We start from the raw sequence: 25,939 nt of genomic DNA on the forward strand, positions 1-25,939 counted from the left end.
CCTCATGCTATCTTAGACAATTAAATGTCCTGCAGGGGCTCTACAAGCAGCCACTCAATTCTTCTTCTTCTAGCGTTTGCCCTTCTTCCGTAGCCAGTCAACAGCATCAGCCACTCAATAAAAACCAGAACTCACTGAAAGACCTCTTCAAGACCTCAGTTCCTTCATCAGTAAGTTGAGGATGACACTGGCTTGGGGTTGTTAGAGAAACAGAGAGGTATCAGATAAGAAATAGCATGTTCTCTCCTCTCCTCTCCTCTCCTCTCCTCTCCTCTCCTCTCCTCTCCTCTCCTCTCCTCTCCTCTCCTCTCCTCTCCTCTCCTCTCCTCTCCTCTCCTCTCCTCTCCCGGGTCAACTAGGAATACCAAAAGAGACCACCTGATACTGCAACAAGACAGGACTAGAATGACTTCAGGAACCCACCAAACCACCAGTGAGTGCAAACACATGTGGCTCGTGGACAGAGAGGAGCCTAAGGAGAGACTGAGCAGCTGATAACAGTCCAGCAGTTTACCGGTTGAGGCACCACCTCCAGTATGTTTTACCAACAGAAAGACTGCTGAAGGTAGGAGAGGACTCCCTTAAGACTCACCAAATGCAATTGTAAGCCTCCATTGCTACTGCCTTCAGAGCTGGAGCAGCAAGGAGGAGGGCCTGTGCTGACATCTGGGAACAGAGAACTGACGAGAAAACTCAGGAGAAGAGTTGGTGGCCTAGCAGTGGGGCTGCAGAGTGGGAGCCTTTCTACTTCGTTCTCCTGATGATAATGTGGTGAATAATTGCTTCAGAACATACAGACTATAAACAGGACTTGTTTAGAATCTCTCAGGGCCCAGTAGTGCTGCCTGGCTTGGCAGAGATGAATTGAGCCTGGAGCTTTGGATCCTTGGGCTGTGAGAGACTCTTTGCATAACCACTGTGCTACCTCTTCCCCACCCTGATTTATCTCTTGGTCAGGAGTGAGGGATTAAGCTAAGAAGCCTACTTAGAGTTTAAAAGCCCTCAGGCTCCCATAACCTACAGGGAAGAAAGAGAACAAAAGAGTCTTTAACAGCTACTGTGCTCCAACTCAGGGATTGAAATAATATTGAAACAACTGTTAGTTTCCACAACTGTGAACTCTTTAAGTACCTTACTTAGACATAAGACATCCAGGCAAGAGTGATCAGTAATTTGAAAAGTACTGAGAGAGAAAACTCATAACATACTATATAGAATGGTTAAACCAACAAGAAGAAATGTTGGAGAAATGAACCAGGATAAGAATTCAGCTAAAAGCCCCCCCCCCCAAAGATTGAAGCATAAAATAATAGGTCAATATCAAAACACTAGTTAAGGAAATAGTCACAGGAATGAGTAAAGAGTTTGAAAGAATTGTCATCAGAAATGCAGAAACAACAAATAAGACTCTGGGAGAAAACATTAATTACCTCAAGGTTAATAGAGAGCTGAAAGCTGAACTATCTGAACTAAGAACACAAGTAACTGAACAAGCTAAAACAGTATCAGAACAGGGTAACAAAATAGACTAACTCCATAAAACAGTAGAGGATAGAGAGAATAGAATAAATGAGGCTGAAGACAGAATTAGCAAGATCAAGGACAAATTAGAGAAAACAAAAAATGTAAGAGGGGAGTCGGGCAGTAGTGAAGCAGGTTAAGCACACGTGGTGCAAAGCTCAAGGACCGGCATAAGGATCCTGGTTCCAGACCCTGGTTTCCCACCTGCAGAGGAGTCACTTCACAGGTGGTGAAACAGGTCTGCAGGTGTCTATCATTCTCTCCCCCTCTCTGTCTTCCCCTTCTCTCTCTATTTCTCTCTGTCCTATCTAACAACAACATCAACAACAACAACAACAACAATTTAAAAAAGGGCAACAAAAGGGAAAATAAATAAAAAAGAGAAGTAAGAAATCTCAAAAAGAGATTAAGAGATACTAAAAACAACAGAGACATATGGGATAACTTCAAAATAAATAATAGATGCATTACTGGCTTACCAGAGGAAGAAAAAGATGGAGGAAAAGAAAGTATTTCTTTAGGACATAATAGCTGAGAACTTCTCTAGTATAGACAACATACAAGACATAAAGGTTCAAGAAGTCAAGAGAATCCCAAACAGAATTAACCCAGACTTAAAGATACTGAAACACCTCATATTTAGAATGAAAAGGAATAAGAATAAAGAAAGGATCCTGAAGGCTGAAAGGGAAAGCCAAAGAGTCACCTACAGAGGGAAACCCATCTGATAAGCAGCATATTTTTCCACACAAACACTACAGGCCAGAATACAATGGCAAGATATCTACCCGGTACTCAATGAGAAAGGCTTTCAACCAAGACTACCATATCCAGCTAGACTGTCACTCAGACTATATAGAGGCATAAAATCCTGATCAAAAAAGCAATAGTTGAAAAAATCAACTATCATCAATCCTGCCCTGAAAGAAGTGCTGAAAGGTCTCCTATAAACAGTAAGATAACCATAAACATATCATATATCAGAACACCCTAAAAATCTTCAATAATGGCATTAAAACATCTTCAAACTATGATATTAATAAATGTCAATGGCTCAGGCCTATTAAAAGGCACAGAGTAAGAAGATGGATCAGAAAACACAACCTAACAAAATGCTGTCTACAGGAAACACACCTAACTCAACAAGACAAACACAGACTCAAAGAGAAAGAATAGAAAACTATAATACAAGCCAATGGCCCACAAAAGGGGCAGGAACAGCTATTCTCATATCTGACATGACAGACTTTAAAATCAATAAAATTAAAAAAGATAGGGATGGACACTACTTAATGTTCAGAGGATCAGACAATCAAAGGACTTAACAATTATTAACATCTATGCACCCAAGGAGAAGCCATCTAAATACATCAAACATCTACTGAAAGAGCTACAAAAATATATTAACAGCAATACAGTAATAGTAGGGTACTTCAACACCCCACTCTCTTAGCTTGACAGATCATACTGGCAGAAAATCAATAAAAAAATGAGGGAGCTAAATGAGGAGATAGATAAACTAGAACTATTGGACATTTTCAGAATCATTGACTCCAAGAAACTGGAATACACATTCTACTCAAGTACACATGGGTCATTCTCAAGGATAGACCATATGTAAGGCTACAAAGACAGCATCAGCAAATTCAAGAGCACTGAAATCATACCAAGCATCCTCTCAGACCACAGTGGAATTCAACTAACACTTAACAGTAAACAAAATATTAGTAATAGTCCCAAAATGTGGAAGCTCAACACTCCTTAACAACTACTGGGTCAAAGAGGAAATAAAGGAAGAGATCAAAATGTTTCTAGAGTTCAATGAAAATGAAGACATAAGCTATTAAAATATTTGGGACACAGCTAAGGCTGTACTACTGAGAGGGAAGTTCATAGCCATACAAGCACACATTAGGAAGCAAGACAAAGCTCTAATAAGCAACCTGATCGCACACCTTAAAGACCTTGAAGAAGAACAAAGGAACCCTAAAGCAACCAGAAGGACAAAAAATAACTAAAATTAGGGCAGAAATAAAACACATTTAAAATAAGAAAAACACACAAAAGATAACAAAAGTAAATGTTGGTTCCTGGAAAGAGTGAACAAAATTGACAAAACTTTAGCCAGGCTCACAAAACAAAAAAGGAAGAAAACCCAAATAAACCAGATCATAAATGAAAGAGGAGATATCACAACAGACACCAGAGAAATTCAACATATCATGCTAGGCTTCTTTGAGCAACTATATGCCACCAAGCTAGAGAACCTGGAAGAAATGGCTGATTTCCTAGATACCTACGAACTTCCAAAATTAAATAAAGAGGAACTAGATAATATGAGTAGGCCCAACACAGCCAACAAAATTGAAACAATTATCAAAAGCCTTCCCAAGAATAAAAGTCCTGGATGGTTTTACAAATTAATTCTACAAAACCTTCAAGGAAGAGATAATACCTCTACTTGTAAAAAATCTTCCAGAAGTTGAAGAGACAAGAATACTCCCTTCCAGCTTCTATGAAGCCAACATCACTCTGATACCAAAAGCAGACAGGGACACAACCAAAAAAGAAAACTACAGACCAATATCTCTGATGAACATGGATGCTAAAATATTGAACAAAATTCTAGCCAACCATATACAGCAGTATATTAAAAAAATTGTTCATCATGACCAAATGGGGTTTATTCCAGGGATTCAAGGTTGGTTTAATATACATAACTTAATCAATGTGATCCACCACATCAATAAAATCAAACAAAAAACCACATGGTCATATCAATAGATGCAGAGAACACCTTTGACAAAATCCAACATCCCTTTATGATCAAAATGCTACAAAAATGAGAATAGATGGAAAATTCCTGAGGATAGTGAAGTCTATATATAGCAAGCCTACATCCAACATCATACTCAATGGTGAAAAACTGGAAGTATTTCCCCTCAGATCAGGTACTAGACAGGGATGCCCACTATCACAGTAACTATTCAACATAGCTCTGGAAGTTCTTGCCATAGATATCAAGCAGGAGCAAGGAATTAAAGGTATATAGGTTGGAAGAGAAGATATCAAACTCCCCCTATTTGCAGATGCCATGATTATATACATAGACAAACCTAAAGAGGGCATCAGGCGGTAGCACAAAGGGTTAAGCGCACCTGGCACAAAGCTCAAGGACCAGCTCAAGGATCCCAGTAAGAGCCCCAGGCTTCCCACCTGCAGGAGAGTCACTTCGCAGGCCATGAAGCAGGTCCACAAGTGTCTATCTTTCTCTCAGCTTCTCTGTCTTCCCCTCCTCTCTCCATTTCTCTCTGTCCTATCTAACAATGACGACATCAATAACAACAACAATAATAACTACAACAATAGAGAAAAAAAAACCTAAAGAATCCAGCAAGAAGCTTTTGGAAATCATCAGGCAATACAATAAGGTGTCAAGCTACAAAATTAACATACAAAAGACAGTGGCATTCCTCTATGCAAATACTAAATTAGAAGAAGATGAATTCCAGAAATCAATTCCTTTTACTATAGGAACAAAAACAATAAAATTTCTAGGAATAAACCTTAGCAAAGAAGTGAAAGATTTGTATACTGAAAATTATGAGTCACTACTCAAGGAAATAGAAAAAGACACAAAGAAGTGGAAAAATATTTCATGTTCATGGGTTTGGAAGAATTAACATCATCAAAATGAGTATACTACCCAGAGCCATATACAGATTTAATGCTATCCCTATCAATATCCCAAACACATTTTTAGGAGAATGGAACAAATGCTGCAAATGTTCATCTGGAACCAGAAAAGACTTAGAATTGCCAAAACAATCTTGAGAAGAAAGAACAGAACTGCAGTCATCACACTCCCAGATCTCAAATTGTATTATAGGGCCATTGTCATCAAAACTGCTTGGTACTGGAACATGAATGGACATACTGACCAGTGGAATAGAATTGAGAGCCCAGAAGTAAGCCCCCACACCTATGAACATCTCATCTTTGACAAACATGCCCAGATTATTAAATGGGAAAGCAGAGTCTCTTCAACAAATGGTGTTGGAAAAAAATGGGTTGAAACATGTAGAAGAATGAAATTGAACCACTGTAATTCACCAAACACAAAAGTAAATTCCAAGTGGATCAAGGACCTAGATGTTAGACCAGAAACTATCAGATACTTAGAGAAAAATATTGGCAGAACTATTTTCCGCTTAATTTAAAAAAAAATATTTTTATTATTTATTTTATTTCTGAGAGAAATGCAGAGAGAGAGACACACACAGAGAAACACCAGAGCACTGCTCAGCTCTGGCTTCGTGCGGGGGATTGAACCTGGGATTTAGGTTCAATCTCAGGCATGAGAGTCTGTTTGCATAACCATTATGCTATCTCCCCCGCCCTCCGCTTAAATTTTAAAGACATCTTCAATTTAATGAATCCAGTTACGGAGAAGACTAAGGCAAGTATAAACCTATGGGACTACATTACATTAAAAATCTTCTGCACAGCAAAAGATATCAATACCCAAACAAAGAGACCCTTCGCAGAATGGAAGAAGATCTTTACATGCCATACATCAGACAAGAATTTAATAACCAACATATATAAAGAGCTTGCCAAACTCAAGAACAAGAAAACAAATGACCCCATCCAAAAGTGGGGGGAGGACATGGACAGAATATTCACCACAGAAGAGATCCAAAAGGCTGAGAAACACATGAAAAATGCTACAAGTCTTTGATTGTCAGAGAAATGCAAGTAATGACAACAATGAGATACCACTTCACTCCTGTGAGAATGTCATATATGAGAAATGGTAGCATCAACTAATGCTGGAGAGGTTGTGGGGTCAAAGGAACCCTCCTACACTGCTGGTGGGAATGTCAATTGGTCCAACCTCCTGCACTTTGGTGGGAATGTAAATTGTTCCAACTCCTGTGGAGAGCAGTCTGGAGAACTCTCAGAAGGCTAGAAATGGACCTACCCTATGATCCTGTAATTCTTTTCCTGGGGATATATCCTAAGGAACCCAACACACCCATCCAAAAAGATTTGTGTATACCTATGTTCATAGGAGCACAACTTTTTATAGCCTAAACCTGGAAGCAACCCATGTGCCCAACAACAGATGAGTGGCTGAGCAAGTTGTGGTATATATACACAATGGAATAGTACTCAGCTATTAAAAATGGTGACTTCACTGTTTTCAGCCCATCTTGGATGGAGCTTGAAGAAATCATGTTATGTGGAATACGTCAGAAATATTAAGATGACTATGGGATGATCTCACTCTCAGGCCAAAGTTGAAAAACAAGATCAGAAGAGAAAACACAAGTAGAACCTGAACTGTAATTGGCGTATTGTACCAAAGTAAAAGACTCTGGGGTAGGGGTGGTGGGAAATACAGGTCCAAGAAGGATGACAGAAGACCTTGTGGAGGTTGTATTATTATGTGTAAAACTGAGAAATGTTATGCATATACAAACTATTGTATTTACTGTAAAATGTAAAACGTTAATCCCCCAATAAAGAAATTAAAAAATTAAAAAGAAATAGCATGTAATCAGTACTCAGTAATGTCAGCTATAGTGAACATTAGTCCCTGTGGAAAATGGTACGTATAGTCCTTAAAGTAATTATAATGAAGAACCTAGTGATTGTGTAGTTCCACTCCCAGGCATTTACCTAAAGTACATAAAACATTAATATGAAAGGATATATGAACTACTATTTCATCACTGTACTGCTCACAATAGCTTGCATGCAGATTCAACGTAATAGAAGTTATCCCTGAAAAAGGACTCAATAATCATGACAGGCCATAAAGAATTATGGTGCCGGTAGTGGAAGACATTGAATATTGGGAACTTGTCAAGCCCTAATTGGCAGAAACAAGTTTTCCAAAATTCCAATTTTTTTTTTAATTGAAAGTTCAGGTTTTATCTTTGGTAACAACACTGTCAGCTGTTTTCCTTGATAGGTTCACATTGTTGATCTTTGAGAAAATATGTGCCAAGTATCCTTCACAAAAGTCATAGTTTTGTCTGTCATTCTTCCAAATAAAAATGGTTTTCCATGAGAGAAGAGGCCTGTTTCCCTCATACTTCAAATGACTGCACAAAAACTAGATCTATATACCTTAGCATGTAGGAGCATTTGCCCACTCAATTACACAGAATATTCAAAAACCCTGAACTTGAGGGTCAAGATATAATAAAAATTAACATTTGTTGCTGATTTATCATAGTCACTCTTAAGTGTGTGTGTGTGTGTGTGTGTGTATTTATAGGAAGTGCTCTGTAAGACTGCATTGATAGTCTAATAGCAATTGTCTTTGATGTTGGGATTATGGATAGTATTATCTTTGCTTTTTTTTCCCCTCTTCCTCTCCTTTTTTATAGAGGCAGAAAGTAACAGTGAGGGAAGGGAAGAGAAAAGGGTAGAGAAAAAGAGACTTGCAGCACTGCTATACCACTTGTTATGTCTCCCCACCCCCAAATGTGTAATGTGTGCACTACTGGGTGAACCACTGCTTGACCTCATTTCCTCCCTCCCTCCCTCCCTTCCTTCCTTCCTTCCTTCCTTCCTTCCTTCCTTCCTTCCTTCCTTCCTTCCTTCCTCTTCTCCTTCTCCTCCTCCTCTTCTCTCTTCTTCTTCTCCTTCTCTTCCTCCTCCTCCTTCTTCTCTCCTCTCTCTCTCTCTCTCTCATATGATTTCAGAGTGGTTTATAAGATTATGAGATCCACCACCAAATTTCTGTGATCCCCAAGCCCCCCCGTAAAAAAACCCCACAATAGTTTATTGAAAAACTTCTGGTGTTCTCTGGATGCTGGGGACCAGAGTTTCATTCTTGCCTCAGGGTTGAGAAATAAACTTCACTGAACCATTTGTAGTGAGATAGAAGAGGTTTATTTATTTTTTAATTTTTAAAATTTATTTATTTATAAAATAGAAACACTGACAAGACCATAGGATAAGAGGGTACAATTCCCACCACCAGAGCTCTATATCCCATCCCCTCCCCTGATAGCCTTCCTATTCTTTAACGCTGTGGGAGTATGGACCCAGGGTCATTATGGAGTGCAGAAGGTGGAAGGTCTGGCTTATTTAAGGAGTGGCAGCCTCATGGCATACCTCTCACAGGAAGGGTCTGCTGAAATGTCTCCCATATGCGTCTTCCTAGTCCTCATGTGGATTCACACTCTCTATTTATTGGGTATGTGTGCATACAGATATGTCAAGCATAAACATCTTTAGGGTATACATAAACATATTAAGGGCATTCATAATTGAATGATCTGTCTGATAGTGTGTAGATGACTCTTTATCACACTTGTTACCTACTGATTATATCAAATTCTATGTTTACTCTGAAAAGCCTGACCTCACCCCCAAATACATAATTCGGGGATATCAGATAAGACAGGGTTCCTGTTAGCCTGAAAACCTGTTTATCACTATCTGTGTTTACTCTGATATGGCCAAAATACCCCTGGTGGCTGGAGACAAAATGACAGAGCATGGAATTTCTGACATTTCTGGTATAACACATAGCTATTAATAATTAAGAGAGGGAGTCGGGCTGTAGCGCAGCGGGTTAAGTGCAGGTGGCGCTAAGCTCAAGGACCAGCGTCAGGATCCCGGTTTGAGCCCCTGGCTCCCCACCTGCAGGCAGGTCCCTTCACAGGCGGTGAAGCAGGTCTGCAGGTGTCTGTCTTTCTCTCCCCCTCTCTGTCTTCCCCTCCTCTCTCCTTTCTCTCTGTTCTATCCAACAACAACGACATCAATAATAACTACAACAATAAAACAACAAGGGCAACAAAAGGGCATAAATAAATAAAAAAGAAAAAAAGAAGAATAATTAAGAGAAATAACAGGTATTATAATTCAGGGGTCTATAATCAGGAGTTCTCCAACAACAGTTTTCATAAATACTTAGACACACTTTGGTCACATTTTTTCAAATGCATGTGATTCAGTTCTCTGTATTCCACATATGAGTGAAACCATCAGTAGTTTGTTTTTCACTTCCACACTTCACAAGGCAAAATCACCTTCAGTTCCATCCATTTTGTCCCGAAGGACACAATCTCATTCCTTTTTAATTGCTGAGTGGTATTCCATTGAATGCATGCCCCACAATTCATTCCGTCACTGATCTATGGATATTTAGATTTAGGTTGCTTCCACTATTTGAGGATTGTGAACAATGTAGCTATGAACGCAGGGGTGAATGTGTTTTTTTGAATTATTCTTCTCATGTCCTTTGGATAAATGCTTAAGAGTGGTATTGCTGAATCATAAGGCATTTTCATGTGATGCATAGTATACTATGTCACCAGAGCTTAGTGTTACTTCCTTCATACACACTAATGAGCCAGCAGTTCTATGCAAACAACAGTCTTAAGAAAAAGGCAAATGAGTTTCTAGCATTACCATGAAAACAGCTCTGACCTTAAGCTTCTCTCAAATCTCAGTAACTCCTGGGATATTCACACTATACTTTAAGAACCCCTAGTTTAGGAAAATTCTTGCCTTAAGGAGGATTTATTGTAGTGTCATCTGTAGTGATAGAGAATTTGTGGGACCAAGACATGCAGTCTTAGAGGAACAGAGCAGTGAAATGAGGCTGATGCATGCTGTGTCATACATAATAAACTGAATGTGCACATTGAAAAATCTCAAAAAATTGTTGAAAAACTAGACTGTTGAGAGACAAGAAAAAGAATATAAGCATCAATACTTTATGTAAATTAAAACACACATTTACACTTTTTTAAAAAAGATACCCATGTTTCCAAAATATAAAACTACCCACTAGAGGGGGGGATGGGAGCTGAGATTGCAGAGGAAAATGAAATAAATACTAAAAATTTGTGGAAGACATTGCAAGGGTAGGTAATAGCATGTAGCACAGTTTATTTCACTATGCTTTCAAGTGCAAACAAAGACAGAGTGGATGGGAGGCAGAAATCAATCTAGTATTTAAAGAGCTCTGATGCTGTACAGAAGTAGAGATTGTTGGAGAGAGTCAGAGAAAGAAGTAGCTAGGCTATTTGTTTTCTGCCACCTGTCAGTTTATCCAACATGTGCTGGACTAGGTGGCCAATGGCCTCCTGATTGCTGAAGTTCACAGAAAAAAGAGACAACATATAAAGCCAAACAAATTGTTGACTAATCATGACCTAAAGGCTGAGTATTGTGTCTAATATACAATATATACAATATTTTTTTTAACTTAGCCTTGATTCACCAACATTTGATTGTATCCCTCTGTCTATTTTGCTCTCCCCTTTCCTGTGTCTGTTTTTCCCTGTTGTTGTGTTCCTGGTTCTATTCTACTACCAATCATCTCATTAAAAGTTGTGTGTTGTTTTGGCTACTGCTGCACGTGAGGGTTGGAGTGGGGAATGGCACAATCCTCTGTTGGAACTCTTAGTTCTTTTTTTAAATTTTTATTAGTGATTTAATATTTATTTACAAAATTACAGGATAATAGAGGTACAACTCTGTACTGTTCCTATCACCAGAATTCTGAGTCCCCAATTTCTCCACTGTAAGAGGCAAGGAACTCTCAATTCTTTGTGTTTGGTTTCCTTTCCTTCTCACCCCAACCACATGTGTGAGCACCCACCTGAGGCTGCAGTTCTTCTGTGGATGTTTCAGCTGTAGTTGGTGAGTTTTGTTAAGTGTGATAGTTGTAAATATTTGCTGTTTTGGGGAAGATTGGTTCTGTTCTCTGTTACTCCATGGCCATGCTTCCTTATGAGTTTTATAAATTATTTTTCTGAGATATCCTTGAGTTATGTATATTCCTGGAGAACTTCTGTGTACAGGTAAACTCTGCCATAACCGTAGTTTATTTACACTTCAGCTTGCACATTTCACATGTTTTCTGTTGTCGATCCAATATATAACACTGTGGCTACAGCATTGTATTTTCTGTTTATATATTGTATGGGGGTGGTGGTAGGAGATTCTACTTAGTGTCACTGGTACTATTTGTGCCTCCAGTGTATAAGATCTCGCTGGTGTTTCAGCCTGTACCCAGATCTCTGAGAATTAACACTGTGTGGAAACTGTTTTCTCCTTAGTACTAAAAAAAAGGAGGATGTACTTTGCCAACCACTTTCCAGGAACCAATTTACCCTCCCATAAGTCATCCGTAAGGGCAAAAACAGGACACATATCTTTAGTTCTCATCCAGGTTTTTCCCTGACACACTGGAAAGTCCTTGTAAACATTTCAGCATCCTGATACCCTTCATATCACAGGTTAAAGATCTAGAAATTTCCCTCCTTCCTGAAGCTGGCAATGTGCTCTATTGCATCGCTACCAAGATGGTGTTGGCTACTGGCATGCACAGCTTGTTCTGTACTGAGAATCTCTCTCTCTCTCTCTTCACTCACTGGTTATTCATGTCTGCACCACCTTTACCTAAGTGTGTTTCTTCAGAAGTACAGTTGTAATTTTATGAGATTTCAGGTAATTTTTTGTTGTCTTGTCCAATGTTTGGGGCAGTGACCATGCAACTACTGCTAATCTATGGCTATGGTTTCAATAGTCATATTATCTTTAGAAGATGTCCTCTTCTGCAAAAGATGAATAAGGACAAGAGACTGGCATACTTTAATGATGACTCTTTAGTCACTATCAGGCCACCCTAACAGCTGGGGCCCTAGTCGGGGAGTCCCAAGATTCCCAAACAGACATGATGAGCCTAGACCTCAAATAAGTCCTTCTCTCCATTGTTACTGGTCATCTCTATCAGGAACAACACAATAGACCTCTTTGTTGGCCCTCATAAGACCTTGCCCTCAACATGGATCAACAATGGCAGAGAATGTTCCAACTTCCGAAGGGAGGATGGACAACATACTCTATGTTCCACCTGAGGAAGATGGGTCCTGAAACTGAAGCAGCTTGGAACATTTCTACTTCTGACCACAGAATGTGAGCTCAGATCTACAGGGATGCAGAGGTCATGTAGGTTCCTAAGCTGAATATGGGTCCCAGATCAGATCAAGTTGATGGGGCTTACAGTCAATAATATTTATATACTTTTCCCATATTTGAGAGCTACTCTCTTCCCTGATCCAGATTTATGGTCCTTTTTCCAGCCATGACATCATCTCCCCAGACAATAACTTAGATCCATCTGCATATGAGATGTTAGGCTCAAAAAACTAGTATAGTCATGGGCCCTTTGGAATATAACTAAAATAGGCCTACTAACTATCTACAAAATGGAGACCTCCCAACTCTTCATCTGAACCATTCCAGCCTTTAAGTCATGATTAGCCAACAATTTGTTTGGCTTTGTATGTTAACTCTTTTTTCAGCCACCAGGTTCCAGATGCTACCATGATGCCAACCAGACTTCCCTGGGCAGATGACCCCACCAATGTGTCCTAGAGCCCTGCTTCCCCAGAGCCCCGCCACACTAGAGAAAGAGAGACAGGCTGGGAGTATGGATCGACCTGTCAGGGCCCATGTTCAGTGGGGAAGCAATTACAGAAGCCAGACCTTCCACCTTTTGCACCCCATAATGTCCCTTGGCCCATACCCCCAGAGGGATAAAGAATAGGAAAGCTATCAGGGATATGGAGTTCTGATGGTGGGAATTGTGTGGAGATGTACCCCTCTTATCCTATGTTTTTTTTGTCAGTGTTTCCTTTTTATAAATCAAAATTAAAAAAGATTTCCTCTTACATCCCCCTATTGTAATAATCATTTTTCTTTTTCTTTTGTTAGTGATTTAATAATGACTAACAAGACTGTAGGACAAGATAGGTACAGTTCCATAAAGTTTTCCACCACCAGAATTCTGTATCCTTTCACCTCCATTGGAGGGTTCCCTATTCTTTATTCCTCTGGAAGTATGGAAAAATTATTAATGGGGTGCAGAACGTGGAAGTTCTGGCTTCTGTAATTGCTTCTCCACTGAATATGGGCGTTGACAGGTCGATCCATACCGCCAGCCTATTTTTGTCTTTCCCTAGTGGAATCAGGCACTGGGGAGGTGAGGTTCCTGGACACATTGGTTAGGTCATCTGCCATTGGAGGTCAGGATGGTGTCCTGGTAGTGCCTGCAACTTGGTGGCAGAGTATTAGAGCTGGAGGGTTGACATCCTAGGTCTGGTGTCTCTGGACACAGTCTCAAGTGAAACATGGCAAGGTTGCACTGATTGTATTGACTTGGTTGAGATATAAAGATGCAGTATCAAATGGTAGGGATCAAGAGAAGCATGAAGAAAAGCAAGCAAATCCTAAGAGGCTTTCTCCCAAGAGTCTTTTACTTTGGTGCAATACTCCATCAATAATCATTTTTCAAAAACCATTTAATATTCTTTTCCCCCGGTCTACTCTGGGGGAGGGAAGGGTAGATTTTCAACTTCATTATAGGGGGGTGGGGGTAGGGACACAGACCTTTGGTGGCAAGAATGATGTTAATATATACCCCTATTAACTTTAAATTCTCATGAATTACTACCTGAGCCAATCTATAATCTGTAACTTTTTAGAACATTCTTATTATTAGAGAATGAACATGCTCTTCTGGTCTCTTCTTTTCTTAAATAGACTTGGCTGTTTTGATTATAAAAGTAAAACATGGAGACTATTTTACTTATTGGTAAAGATCTTGTCACTAGAAACTCTCTTTATGATCAATATATTATGAGCCATTTCTGTCCTGTGATGCAGAAACCTTTATTTCCCAGTTTGCTATTTCTTGACTTTAATTTTTGGTTTGATGTGCTTTAGGACACACTAACTTGTTTGTTTTCTTGGTTTTATGATACTGCTGTGTCTGCTGCCTCTTTTCTCTGTGATTTTTATGCTTAGAAAACTTTTGCTTTACCCAGATTAAATAAATACTTCTCTGTATCATTCTCTTGTGGTGAGGGTAGCATTCACCAACCTTGCCTTATGCTTCAAGTAGGCCCACTCACTCCCCACAGTTTGTACAGACTTTATTCAGTGAAGGCAAAAGCAATCAATTAAGCTTAGGCTTTAAATATACTAATGAGGCCACCTTCCCCCAGCCTGCACCTCAATTACTTTTTCAGCCCCATTGAAAATAAAACAGCAGGTGTGGATCACTCCCACTTTTGTTCCCACCTTCTGCTTCCTAACTTCCTTCTTCCTGAGGGTAGGGATAAAGAGGAAGAAAAGAAAAGTGAGAGCTGACTTCAGTTATCATTGTGCTACCTTCCTGTCACTTCATTTCCAGTGTATACCTTTCACTTCTCCTTGGCAATGACATTTTCAATTAAGCCTAAATCCAGAGCTCTCCATCAATGGAAAGTCCCCAAGCATCTACAGGCTCAGGCAAGCGCTATTCAAATCATAATCAAACTGGACTACTCCATCTTTACCAGGGGGCCTGTAAAGTTGCCATGGGAACTTGAGGACTAAATACATTTGCTTGTTTTGATTCTGAAGGCCTCAACTTTGATGCATGGAGCCTAGAAATTGATTGATATCCATTTAAGTTTTGGGGTTTTTGTCTTTTTTTATTTTCCCTCGAGGCGTCTTTTGCATGCCTCCTGCCTATCCTGCTTGAGGATTATGTTGGAAAGGTCCAAATATTTCTGTAAAAAATTACTTATGCCTTAACTTATTCCAAAAAAAAGTTACAAACATACACCCAGAACTTGGGAAGAGCCCAAATTAAGGCCAAAGAGATAATTCACTTTGTAGGGTGTGTGCTTCACCATGTGTAGCCCCTAAAGCTATGATACTGTGGTGTCTACCCCTCTCATTGTCTCTCTGTCTTGGTGTGTGTGTGTGTGTGTGTGTGTGTGTGTGTGTATGAAAAAATATTCTGGAGCAGTGAGATTGCACATGCATGAGAACTTTGTTGCTCACAAGAGGGCGAAGGAAATTCCAAGTTAGACCTGCAAAAAAGGAACCAGGATAAGGGGGGAAACAAAGGTACCTGGTGAAGAGTCATAACAAATAATGAATGGTTAAATAGTGGAGAACTTAAAATTTTCTGCATGTAGAAAATATATAAAAGTAAAAATTTCTACAGATATTCAATAACCCAAAAGTTGACTGACTGTGACTGATATTATTTATAGCAGCCTTTCTCCTTGAATCAGAGGAAATGTTTCCCCAATATTATAAAGTCCGTTACACACTTTCTCAGCAAAGAATTGAAGAGAGAGCATGATTATTCAGGCACTTTAAACTTTATTAGAGAACATTCACATGTAAATCATTACACCCTTTGTGCAGGGAAGTTAAGCAATGAGTTTCAAAAATACTACAAGTGTGTGTATTGAACCTGTAAGATAGCTCATTTGGATAGTGTACTATGTCATGGGCATGATCTGGGTTCAAGCTTCAGTGTTGTGGTGTCTTTGTCTCTATATCTTTGTCTTTCTATCTGAAAAGTTGTCCTGGAGTATTAAAGCTCCAGTGATAACCAACATTTTTTTAATGTTTATTTCATTCAATAAAATATCTCGGGAGTCGAGTCGGGCGGTAGCGCAGCGGTTAAGCGCAGGTGGCGCAAAGCACAAGGACCGGCATAAGGGTCTCGGTTCAAGCCCCCGACTTCCCACCTGCAGGGGAGTCTCTTCATAAGTGGTGAAGCAGGTCTGCAGGTGTCTATCTTTCTCTCTCCCTGTCTCCCCCTCCTCTCTCCATTTCTCTCTGTCCTATCCAACAACGAAGGCATCAATAACAACAACAATAATGACTACAACAATAAAACAACAAGGGCAAAAACAAAAGGAAAATAAATAAATAAATAAATATTTTTAAAAAAAATATCTCACTTAATAGTGTGCTGCTTTACCATGTGCACAGCCTAGGCTTGAGTCCCATCCTCACAACCCTGAAGGAAACTTTACCACTATGGTGTTTGTTTATCTACAAAAAAAAAAAAAAAGTCAGCCCAGAGCAGTGACTCCCTAGAAATGACAAATAAATATATGTTTATATCCTTTGACCTGTGAATTTAGTGTGGACAAGTAAATGTCAAGGAAATAACCTAATACAAGATGCTTGTATCAAGATATACCTGACTGGGCAAGGGTAGATAGTATAATGGTTATGCAAAGACTCTCTTGCCTGAGGCTTCGGAGTCCCTGATCAGTGCTCTGGTAGAGAAAGAGAGAGAGAGAGAGAGAGAGAGAGAGAGAGAGAGAGAGAGAGACCGAGACCCACATAAGCTATAATGTGGAAAGGAGGAGGGAACTTGAAAGACCCTACATCAGGGAACTGGGAAAGTAAATCATGGAACGCCCCTATGCTGTGGCACTATGCAGCTGTTGGATATGAGGATGAGGATCTTATCTGGCAACAGGCCTCCTGGATTGCATCAAGCCTCACCACTATACTCTCTCAGTTGTCATGGTTTGATTATATTTTCATGTGTGCCTTCTTAACATCTACCTCCCCACACCTTCACCTTCTCACACTCCCACCCTCCCCACACCTTCATGTCCTCACATCACAAAACAACACAAAATATAGCACAGAGACAAATAGGAAATGTATGTACAGTAGGCAAAACCATTATAGAAAACCATCCACATAAAGTAATAAGCAGAAATAAACAGGAAAAGAGTCAACAGGAACATAAAAAAACCTTGAAACAAAAACCAAAATGGCCATAAGTAAGCCACATTTATCAATAATCACACTAAGTGTGAATGGCTTAAATTTATCTGTCAAAAGATTCATAGTGAATAAATGGATTAAAAAGCATGATCTAGTAGTCTGGGACATGTCACAGTGGATAAAGCATTGGACTGTCGGTCATGAGGTCCTGAGTTCAATCCCTCACAGCACATGTACCAGAATCATGTCTGGGTCTTTCTCTCTCTCTCTCCTTCTATCTTTCTCATAAATAAATAAATATTTTTAAAAAATCCATCTGTTTTATGTCTTCAGGAAACACACATCCAAAAGAAAGATAAACAGAACCTCTGGGTGACAGGCTGTAATAAGGTATCCCAAGAAAATAATGAAGACAGGAGGGCAGGAACAGCTATGATGCTCTCAGAGAAATTAAACTTTCAGGCAAAGAAGGTGAAAAGAGACACACATGGACACCACGTTTTTGTCAGAGGATTAATCCAACAGGAAGACAAAACTATCATCAATATATATGTTCCCAATATGAGTCTACCCAAATATACAAAACAAGTGCTTACTGACTTCAAGGGAGACATTGACAGCAAAATAATAATAATAAGATGTGGGCTAATAAGAAGGGATATACAGATCCTGAGGTAATCCTCCTTCTTGAATTGAATAGTAGTGGGCTCTCATTGAACTTTCTTCTAGATCTAAGCCTAAAATAGATTTTAGACTATTTTTTTAAAACTTTTACTGGAGCACTGCTCAGCTCTAGTTTATGGTGGTGCCAGAGATAGAATCTGGGACCTTGGAGCCTCAGACATGAAAGTTTTACCCACAACCTTTGTGCTATTTCTCTGATCCCCTACTATAATTTGACATTAACCTTAACTATTTTTTGTTTTCATTATTTTATAAAATATATATTTTATTTGTTTTATTTTAATGAGAGAGATAGAGAGAGAAAGATACCAGAGCACTGCTCAGTTCAAGCTTATGATGGTCCTGGAGGCTGAATCTGAGACTTTGGAGCCATGGAATTTTTTTTTCTTAACCATCACTTTACCCGCCCCCCCATTCTTTACTCTTCATTATTTTAAAGTGGCATGAAAGGAGGAATTAGGTGGAGGATGTGAAACCATTGTCTTTTTGCATTTGTGGTTAAGTTTTAGCATATTTACTGCTCCATGGGCACCATCAATTACCATCTTACTTCAACCCAATTTATTTAATTATTTTTTTTAAGCAGAATCTTGATTTATTGTCATTGATTAAGGGGCACCTCTGAGGCTCTCAGGAGTGCAGGGCCCACCACTTGTCCAGGGGGACGTGGTTGGGGATGTATTTGACTCCACAGCCGTCTGGGATGAGGTGCTTTTCAGCCACCATGTCTCCAAATTCATCTGTGTTAAACTTGGTGAAGTCCCACTTCTTGGCGATGTGGATCTTCTGGCGTCCAGGGAATTTGAACTTGGCCCTGCACAGGGCCTCAATCACATTTTCTTTGTTCTTCAGCTTGGTGTGGATGGACATGATGACCTGGCCAATGTGGACTCTGGCCACGGTGCCCTGGGGCTTCCCAAAAGCACCTCGCATCCCTGTCTGGAGCCTAAGGTTAGGGACAGCAGGAGGTCAGGCATAAAACGAACACAGAGTAGGAAGAGCTGTCTCCAGGTTCCCTTAGGGCAGCCTATACAAGCAAAAGGCTGCATACACTACCCAGGAGGCTGCTGTCTGCAGCCACAGCACACCGGGTGTCATGGGGATTATTATTATTTTTAACTAAGTTACCAATTTATTTAAAAGGTTGATTTAAGCATCTGCAATGGTGACTTCAATCTCAATCCTGACTCAATATTGACGGAAGTAATCTGCTTAAAGATCTCAGAAGGACTGTGCAAGTCAGTGAGTCTCTTGTGCAGCCTCATCTGGAGGTGTTCCCAAGTTTTAGAGCCTTCGCCATAGGGAGTATTCCTTGTAGTGATTCTCAGAGTCAATACAGTCATCAGGCCTGGTTCTTACACTTTCAAATCCTTCTCCTCGTAGGAGACCTTAACACATCATTCATAGCAAAAGATAGATTATTGGGACAAAAAAAATCAAGAAAAGAAATACTGGCCTCAAAGCATTAAATGGAAGAAGGAGGCTCTCTTCAATAAATGGTGCTGGGAAAACTGGGTTGAAACATGCAGAAGAATGAAATTGAACCACTTTATCTCACCAGAAACAAAAATCAACTCCAAATGGATCAAAGACCTAGATGTCAGACCAGAAACAATCAAATACTTGGAGGAAAACATTGGTAAAACACTTTCCCACCTACACCTCAAGGACATCTTTGATGAATCAAACCCAATTGCAAGGAAGACTAAAGCAGAAACAAACCAATGGGACTACATCAAATTGAAAAGCTTCTGCACATCCAAAGAAACTATTAAACAGAGAGACCCCTCACAGAATGGGAGAAGATCTTCACATGCCAGACATCAGACAAGAAACTAATCACCAAAATATATAAAGAGCTCAGCAAACTTAGCACCAAAAAAGCAAATGACCCCATCCAAAAATGGGCAGAGGATATGAACAAAACATTCACTACAGAGGAGATCCAAAAGGCTAACAAACATATGAAAAACTACTCTAGGTCACTGATTGTCAGAGAAATGCAAATTAAGACAACACTAAGATACCACCTCACTCCTGTAAGAATGGCATACATCAAAAAGGACAGCAGCAACAAATGCTGGAGAGGTTGTGGGGACAGAGGAACCCTTTTACATTGCTGGTGGGAATGTAAATTGGTACAGCTTCTGTGGAGAGCAGTCTGGAAAACTCTCAGAAGGCTAGACATGGACCTTCCATATGATCCAGTAATTCCTCTCCTGGGGTTATACCCCAAGGACTCCATAACACCCAACCAAAAAGAGGTGTGTACTCCTATGTTCATAGAAGCACAATTCATAATAGCTAAAACCTGGAAGCAACCCAGGTGCCCAACACCAGATGAGTGGCTGAGAAAGCTATGGTATATATACACAATGGAATACTATGCAGCCATCAATAACAATGAACCCACCTTCTCTGACCCATCTTGGACAGAGCTAGAAGGAATTATGTTAAGTGAGCTGAGTCAGAAAGATAAATATGAGTATGGGATGATCCCACTCATCAACAGAAGTTGACTAAGAAGATCTGAAAGGGAAACTAAAAGCAGGACCTGACCAAATTGTAAGTAGGGCACCAAAGTAAAAGTCCTGTGGTGAGGGGTAGACATGAAGCTTCCTGGACCAGTGGGGGGTGGGAGTGGGTGGGAGGGATGGGTCACAGTCTTTTGGTGGTGGGAATGGTGTTTATGTACACTCCTAGCAAAATGTAGACATATAAATCACTAGTTAATTAATATGAGAGGGGGAAAATCAATTGTATGTCTCAAAGTTTTTCAAAACACAAACTGCATCTTTTTAATATATAGGCTGTGTATTTCATATGTGGACTCTCTCAAAAGCCTAGACCAAGTAGATTAGAAGCATCCAATAGCACAGCTATATACAAGATACTGGGTACTGTACAGCAAACCCTAACAAAAGGACTTTTCAAAGTTAACCCAATTACCAAATAATGTGATGATAACATTAACTATCGATTGTCTTTTTGAACCCTAAGACAGCAGGAACCTCCCATCTCCACTATAGAGCCCCTACCTCCCCCAGTCCTGGAACACTTGGATAGGGCCCACTTTCCCGTATGCCTCTCCCAATCCATATCAAATAATATTGCATCCGCCGACCACAACGTATGCAATGCAACGATTGCCACCTCAACATGCTTCACCTCAGACTGTGTCCAGAGACTTCACGTGTGGAATGACAACCCTTCAGCTTCATTACTCGGGTGAGACCTTTCCTTTTATAGTACACTCTAATTTCATCTCAGGTGGTTCACTTTCTAACAAAGTCCCAAAACCTAGATATACACCAGTTTCTTTGAGAGAGAGCTTATGTTCACACGTATCCATAAACTACTGCAAACTATATACCCGAAAGCAGAAGTACACTAGAGTTTGCAGTGAGTACCTCCCTAACACTTCCTCTTCACTATTCCAAGCTTTGGGTCCATGATTGCTCAACAATTTATTTGGCTTTGTATGTTAACTCTCTTTTCAATCACCAGGTTCCAGATGCCATCAGGTTGCTATCCAGGCTTCCCTGGATTGAAAACCCCACCAATGTGTCCTGGAGCTCAGCTTCCCCAGAGACACACCCTACTAGGGAAAGAGAGAGGCAGACTGGGAGCATGGACTGACCAGTCAACGCCCATGTTCAGCAGGGAAGCAATTACAGAAGCCAGACCTTCCACCTTCTACAACCCACAAGGACCCTGGGTCCATGCTCCCAGAGGGATAGAGAATGGGAAAACTATCGGGGGAGGGGGTAGGATATGGAGATTGGGTGGTGGGAATTGTGTGGAGTTGTACTCCTCCTACCCTATGATTTTGTTAATTAATCCTTTCTTAAATAAAAAAGAAATAAAAATAAAAAAAGAAATACTGGCCTGGGAGTTGGGTGGTAGGGAGCGGGTTAAGCGCATATGGTGCAAAGCGCAAGGACCCATGTAAGGATCCCAGTTCAAGCCCCTAGCCCTGCACCCACAGGGGAGTTGCTTCTCAGGTGGTGGAGCAGGTCTGCAGGTGTCTCTCTTTCTCTCCCCCCTGTCTTCCTCTCCTCTTTCCATTTCTCTCTGTCCTGTCCAACAATGATGACATCAGTAACATCAATAATAATAATTACAACAATAAAACAAGGGCAACAAAAGGGAAAATAAAAAAATAAATATTTTTTAAAAATAAAAAAAGAAATACTGGCCTTAGGTGAAGTCATAGACAAGATAGACTTAACAGATATATACAGAATATTTCACTCCAAAAGAAATAAATAATTAATTTTTCTCAAGTGTGCATGAAACATTCTTGAGGATTGACCTTATGTTGGGACACAAAGGCAGCCTTAATAAGTATGTGAATATTGAAATCACAAAAAAACATTTTCTGACTATGAGGCTGAGGTTAGAAATCATCACAAAAAGAAACACCCCAAAATATAGAAACTAAACAATATGCTTTTGAATATTACCTAGGTCATCACCAAAATCAAAAGACAACTTAGCAATTAATTGGAGAACAGTGAAAATGAATAGGCCAGCTAAAAGACCCTGTGGGATGCAGAAAAAGTCAGTTCTAATGTTAAAGACCATAGAGATACAAGCCCACATTAACAAAGAAAAAAGATCTCAAGTAAACTAGCTAACACTAAAAATGAACCAACTAGAAAAGGACCAACAAAGAACCTAAAAGTCAGTGGGAGGAGGGCAATAGTTAAAATGAGGACAGAAATTAATGAAACAGAAAGCAGAAAGACAATTCAACAGATTAATGTAACTCAGAGGTAGTCGTTCAAAAGGATAGATAAAATAGATAAATCAGTGACTAGGCTCACCAAGAAAAAGAGAGAACAATGCTTTGATAAAAATGATCTGGAACAGGAGAGGTAAAATTATAATTGATGATTCAGAGGTACAAAAGAGCATACGAGAACATTATGAACATCTCTGTGCAAATAAATTGCATAACCTAGATGAAATACATGAATTCTTAGAATCATATCATCTGCCAACCTTCACCCAAGAGAAAGTAGATAGCTTGAACAGGCCAATCCCTACTACAGAAGTCAAAACAGTAATCAGAAAATCTTCTGAAGAATAAAAGTCTAGGTCCAGATGGCTTTATTAATGATTTCCATCAATATTAAGAATTTCAATGAAGAACACTTATTTTCCTCAAACTCTTCCAGAAAATTGAAGACAGAGAATCACTTCCAAACGCAATCTCTGAGGCTAACATCACTCTGATCCCTAAAGCAGGAATGGACTTTATCAAAAATGAAAACTATAGCCTTACATTCCTTATTAACATTGATGTAAAGATACTCAATAAAATCTTGGCAAATAGGATCTAATAATATAATAAGAGAAAAATCCACCAAGATCAAGTGGGATTTATCCCTGGGAAGCCGGGATGGCTCAACATTGGCTAATCAATCAACTCAACTCACCACATCAACAAAAAGAAAGATACAAATTGTACAGTGATTATCAATTGATGCTGAAAAGACATTTGACAAGATCCAAAATTAACTTATGATAAAAAAAACCTTCAGAAGTTGGGAATAGAAGGACAATTACTCCACATAATAAAACTCATAGGTAGGATCATACCCAATGGGGACAAGCTGAAAGCTTTCTTCCTAAAATCTAGAACTAGACAGGGATGTCCATTATCACCACTGTTATTCAACAGAGTCCTGAATGCCCTCACTAGTGCATTTGCAATAAAAATATTCTGTAATATAGCTCAAACATAACCAAAGGAGACCCAAGGCCACATGGAGAGCAGGGAGTTACATTTATTCACATTACTGGGTTACAGTCCGATTCTTACCAGAACTGCATATGCTTGTACTGCAGTACCCAGCTTTTATAATTTTCAAACTGGGCGTGGCACAAGCTGATTGGTTAGAAACAAAGTCCACCCAGGTGCTGACAATGAAGGTGAGAGCAGGTTGGCTACCATCAGAGCCTGCCACTCAGAACCCATAACTGGGATGCTGGAATGTAGAAGTGGGCTTTCACCAGGAGCCTATAGAATTTTCATTTTACATTCAGGCAAGAACCAGATATCAAAGAATACATCTAGGAAAGGAAGAAATTAAATTATCAGTATTTGCTGATTTTGTAATAATATATCTAGAGAACCTCAAAGACTACCAAAAAAACTATTGGACATGATTAATAAATTCAGCAAAGTAGCAAGATACAAAATCAATACACATAAACTTCTAGCCTTTCTATATACAAATAATGAGCCAGACGGAAGGGAATTGAAATAATCCTAAAAGACAAAATAACTTGGAGTGAAACTAATAAAAGAGGTGATGAATCTTTACAATGAAACCTATATGGCATTGCTAAATAGAGAATGAATCAAAGAAATGGAATAACATTCCTTATTCATGGATTAGAAGAATAAATATGATTAAAATAGCCATCCTATCAAAAATAATCTATAGATCCGACATGATTTCTACCAAAATTCCAATGATGATCTTCAAAAAAACTGAACAGTTTATCCAAAACATTGTGTGGAAACATGAAAAGCCATGATTAGCCAAAGCACTCTTGAGAAAAAAAAAGGACAAATATGGAAATAGAATATTCCCCCACTTCAGTTTAGAGTACTAGGCAATAGTAATTGAAAAAGTGTGGTTGAGGAATAAAAGTGGATACTTGGACCAATGGAACAGAATAAAGAACCCAGAAAAAAATTACCCAATAAAAATGTAGGCTAAAGAAGTTTTCTAAAGAGATACACATGACCCATAGACATATGAAAAAAAAATGCTCCGCTTCACTTATTGTTCGAGAAATGCACATTAAAGTTGCACTGAGATTCCAACTCACACCTGACAGAAGGGCCTGCATCAACAAAAACAGGAAATGACAGGTGTTGGCAAGGCAGTGGAGAAAAACGGATTGTGCTCCACTGTTTGTGGGAATGCAAACTGTTGCTACCCTTTGGAAAACTATATGGAGAGTCCTTAAATCAAAATTGAAATACCTTATGATGCAATAATAGGCACTTATCTAAAGGACATGAAAATGCTAATTCAAAAGGACGTATGTTGATAGCTGCATTATTCACAACCGCTAAAATATAGCCAAAGAGTGAAAGCAGCCTGTATTTTAATCAGCAAATGACCAGATAAAGAAGTTATGGGACATAAACCTCATGAATATTACCCTGCAACCAAAAAATATAATTTTGTATTCTTTGGGACAAAATTGAATGGAACTGCACATGATTATGCCTAGTGAAATAAGAAGTGAAAGACAACTACCAGATAGTTTCACTCATATGTGAAAAATAGACCATGGAAACATATGCTATATATATGAAGTAGAAGCCAAATGGTATCTAGGCCTTTTAAGAACTATGGGGGTTATCATTGGGAGGCCGGCAGCACAGAACTTTGGTGGTGGGTGTGGTGTGAGACTATATGCCCTAGAATCTTATAATCTCGCAGACCACTATTAAATCACTAATAAAATTATAAGGAAAAAATAATATTGGAGAGGGAGAGAAGAGAAGCAGGCAAACTGGTCAGCAGACTACTATAAGAATCCAGTGAGAAGGGATGGGGCCTTCAGCTCAGGAGAAAAGATCCAGAAGCCTGGGTTTGTGGGTGAAGAGACTGATAAACTAAAGATCAGGGGCCTAATTCCTGCTATGCTGCACTCAGATTGTAATGAAGAAGGTTTCTCACTCATTTCTGGTCATTATGTTCTTTACAACACAGCAACACAGAAGAGGATTGTTTTTTTTGTTTGTTTGTTTGTTTGTTTTCCTGCCCCAATTTGGGACACATTGTTATAGCTGCTTAAGCAAGGTGCCAATCCAACTGGGCCACTGCAGGTCATATTTTCCCACAGGAAAGACTTCCACCAGACCCCTGCTGCCTTTTGCAAGTAGAAAACAAGCCTCCTCCTACAGAGGGCCATGTGGGTCAGAGCACACAGCACCTATGACAGGTATTAATGAGAGAGGAGATTCTCTATTCGGTTGGCAGCCCTGGAATAAAATACACACACACAGGGTTGGATGAAGCTGGTGACATCTTCCTAGCTCTGCTCCCTTAGTGTGGAGTGAAAGCCCAGAAAGATGGGTGGCTCCTCAAAGGCCACTGCCTACCTTTTCCACTTGCAACTTGAA

General features: G+C 39.5%; 2 protein-coding genes and 1 pseudogene across 6 annotated transcripts in view; all 3 read right to left on the reverse strand.

Annotated features, from left to right (window-relative positions):
• NHSL2 (NHS like 2) overlaps positions 1–25,939 on the reverse strand; it is a 256,157-nt gene that overhangs the window by 136,280 nt on the left and 93,938 nt on the right. The window lies entirely within an intron of this gene.
• LOC107523324 (large ribosomal subunit protein uL16-like) lies at positions 18,381–18,748 on the reverse strand. The gene has a single exon (XM_016193861.2). It carries the CDS (start codon positions 18,712–18,714, stop codon positions 18,412–18,414), a length of 303 nt encoding a protein of 100 aa, XP_016049347.2. The 5' UTR covers positions 18,715–18,748; the 3' UTR covers positions 18,381–18,411.
• Positions 18,781–18,944, reverse strand: LOC132536048 (small nucleolar RNA SNORA70; annotated as a pseudogene).

The sequence above is a fragment of the Erinaceus europaeus genome, chromosome X, assembly GCF_950295315.1.
Source record: "Erinaceus europaeus chromosome X, mEriEur2.1, whole genome shotgun sequence".
Taxonomy (NCBI): Eukaryota; Metazoa; Chordata; class Mammalia; order Eulipotyphla; family Erinaceidae; genus Erinaceus; species Erinaceus europaeus.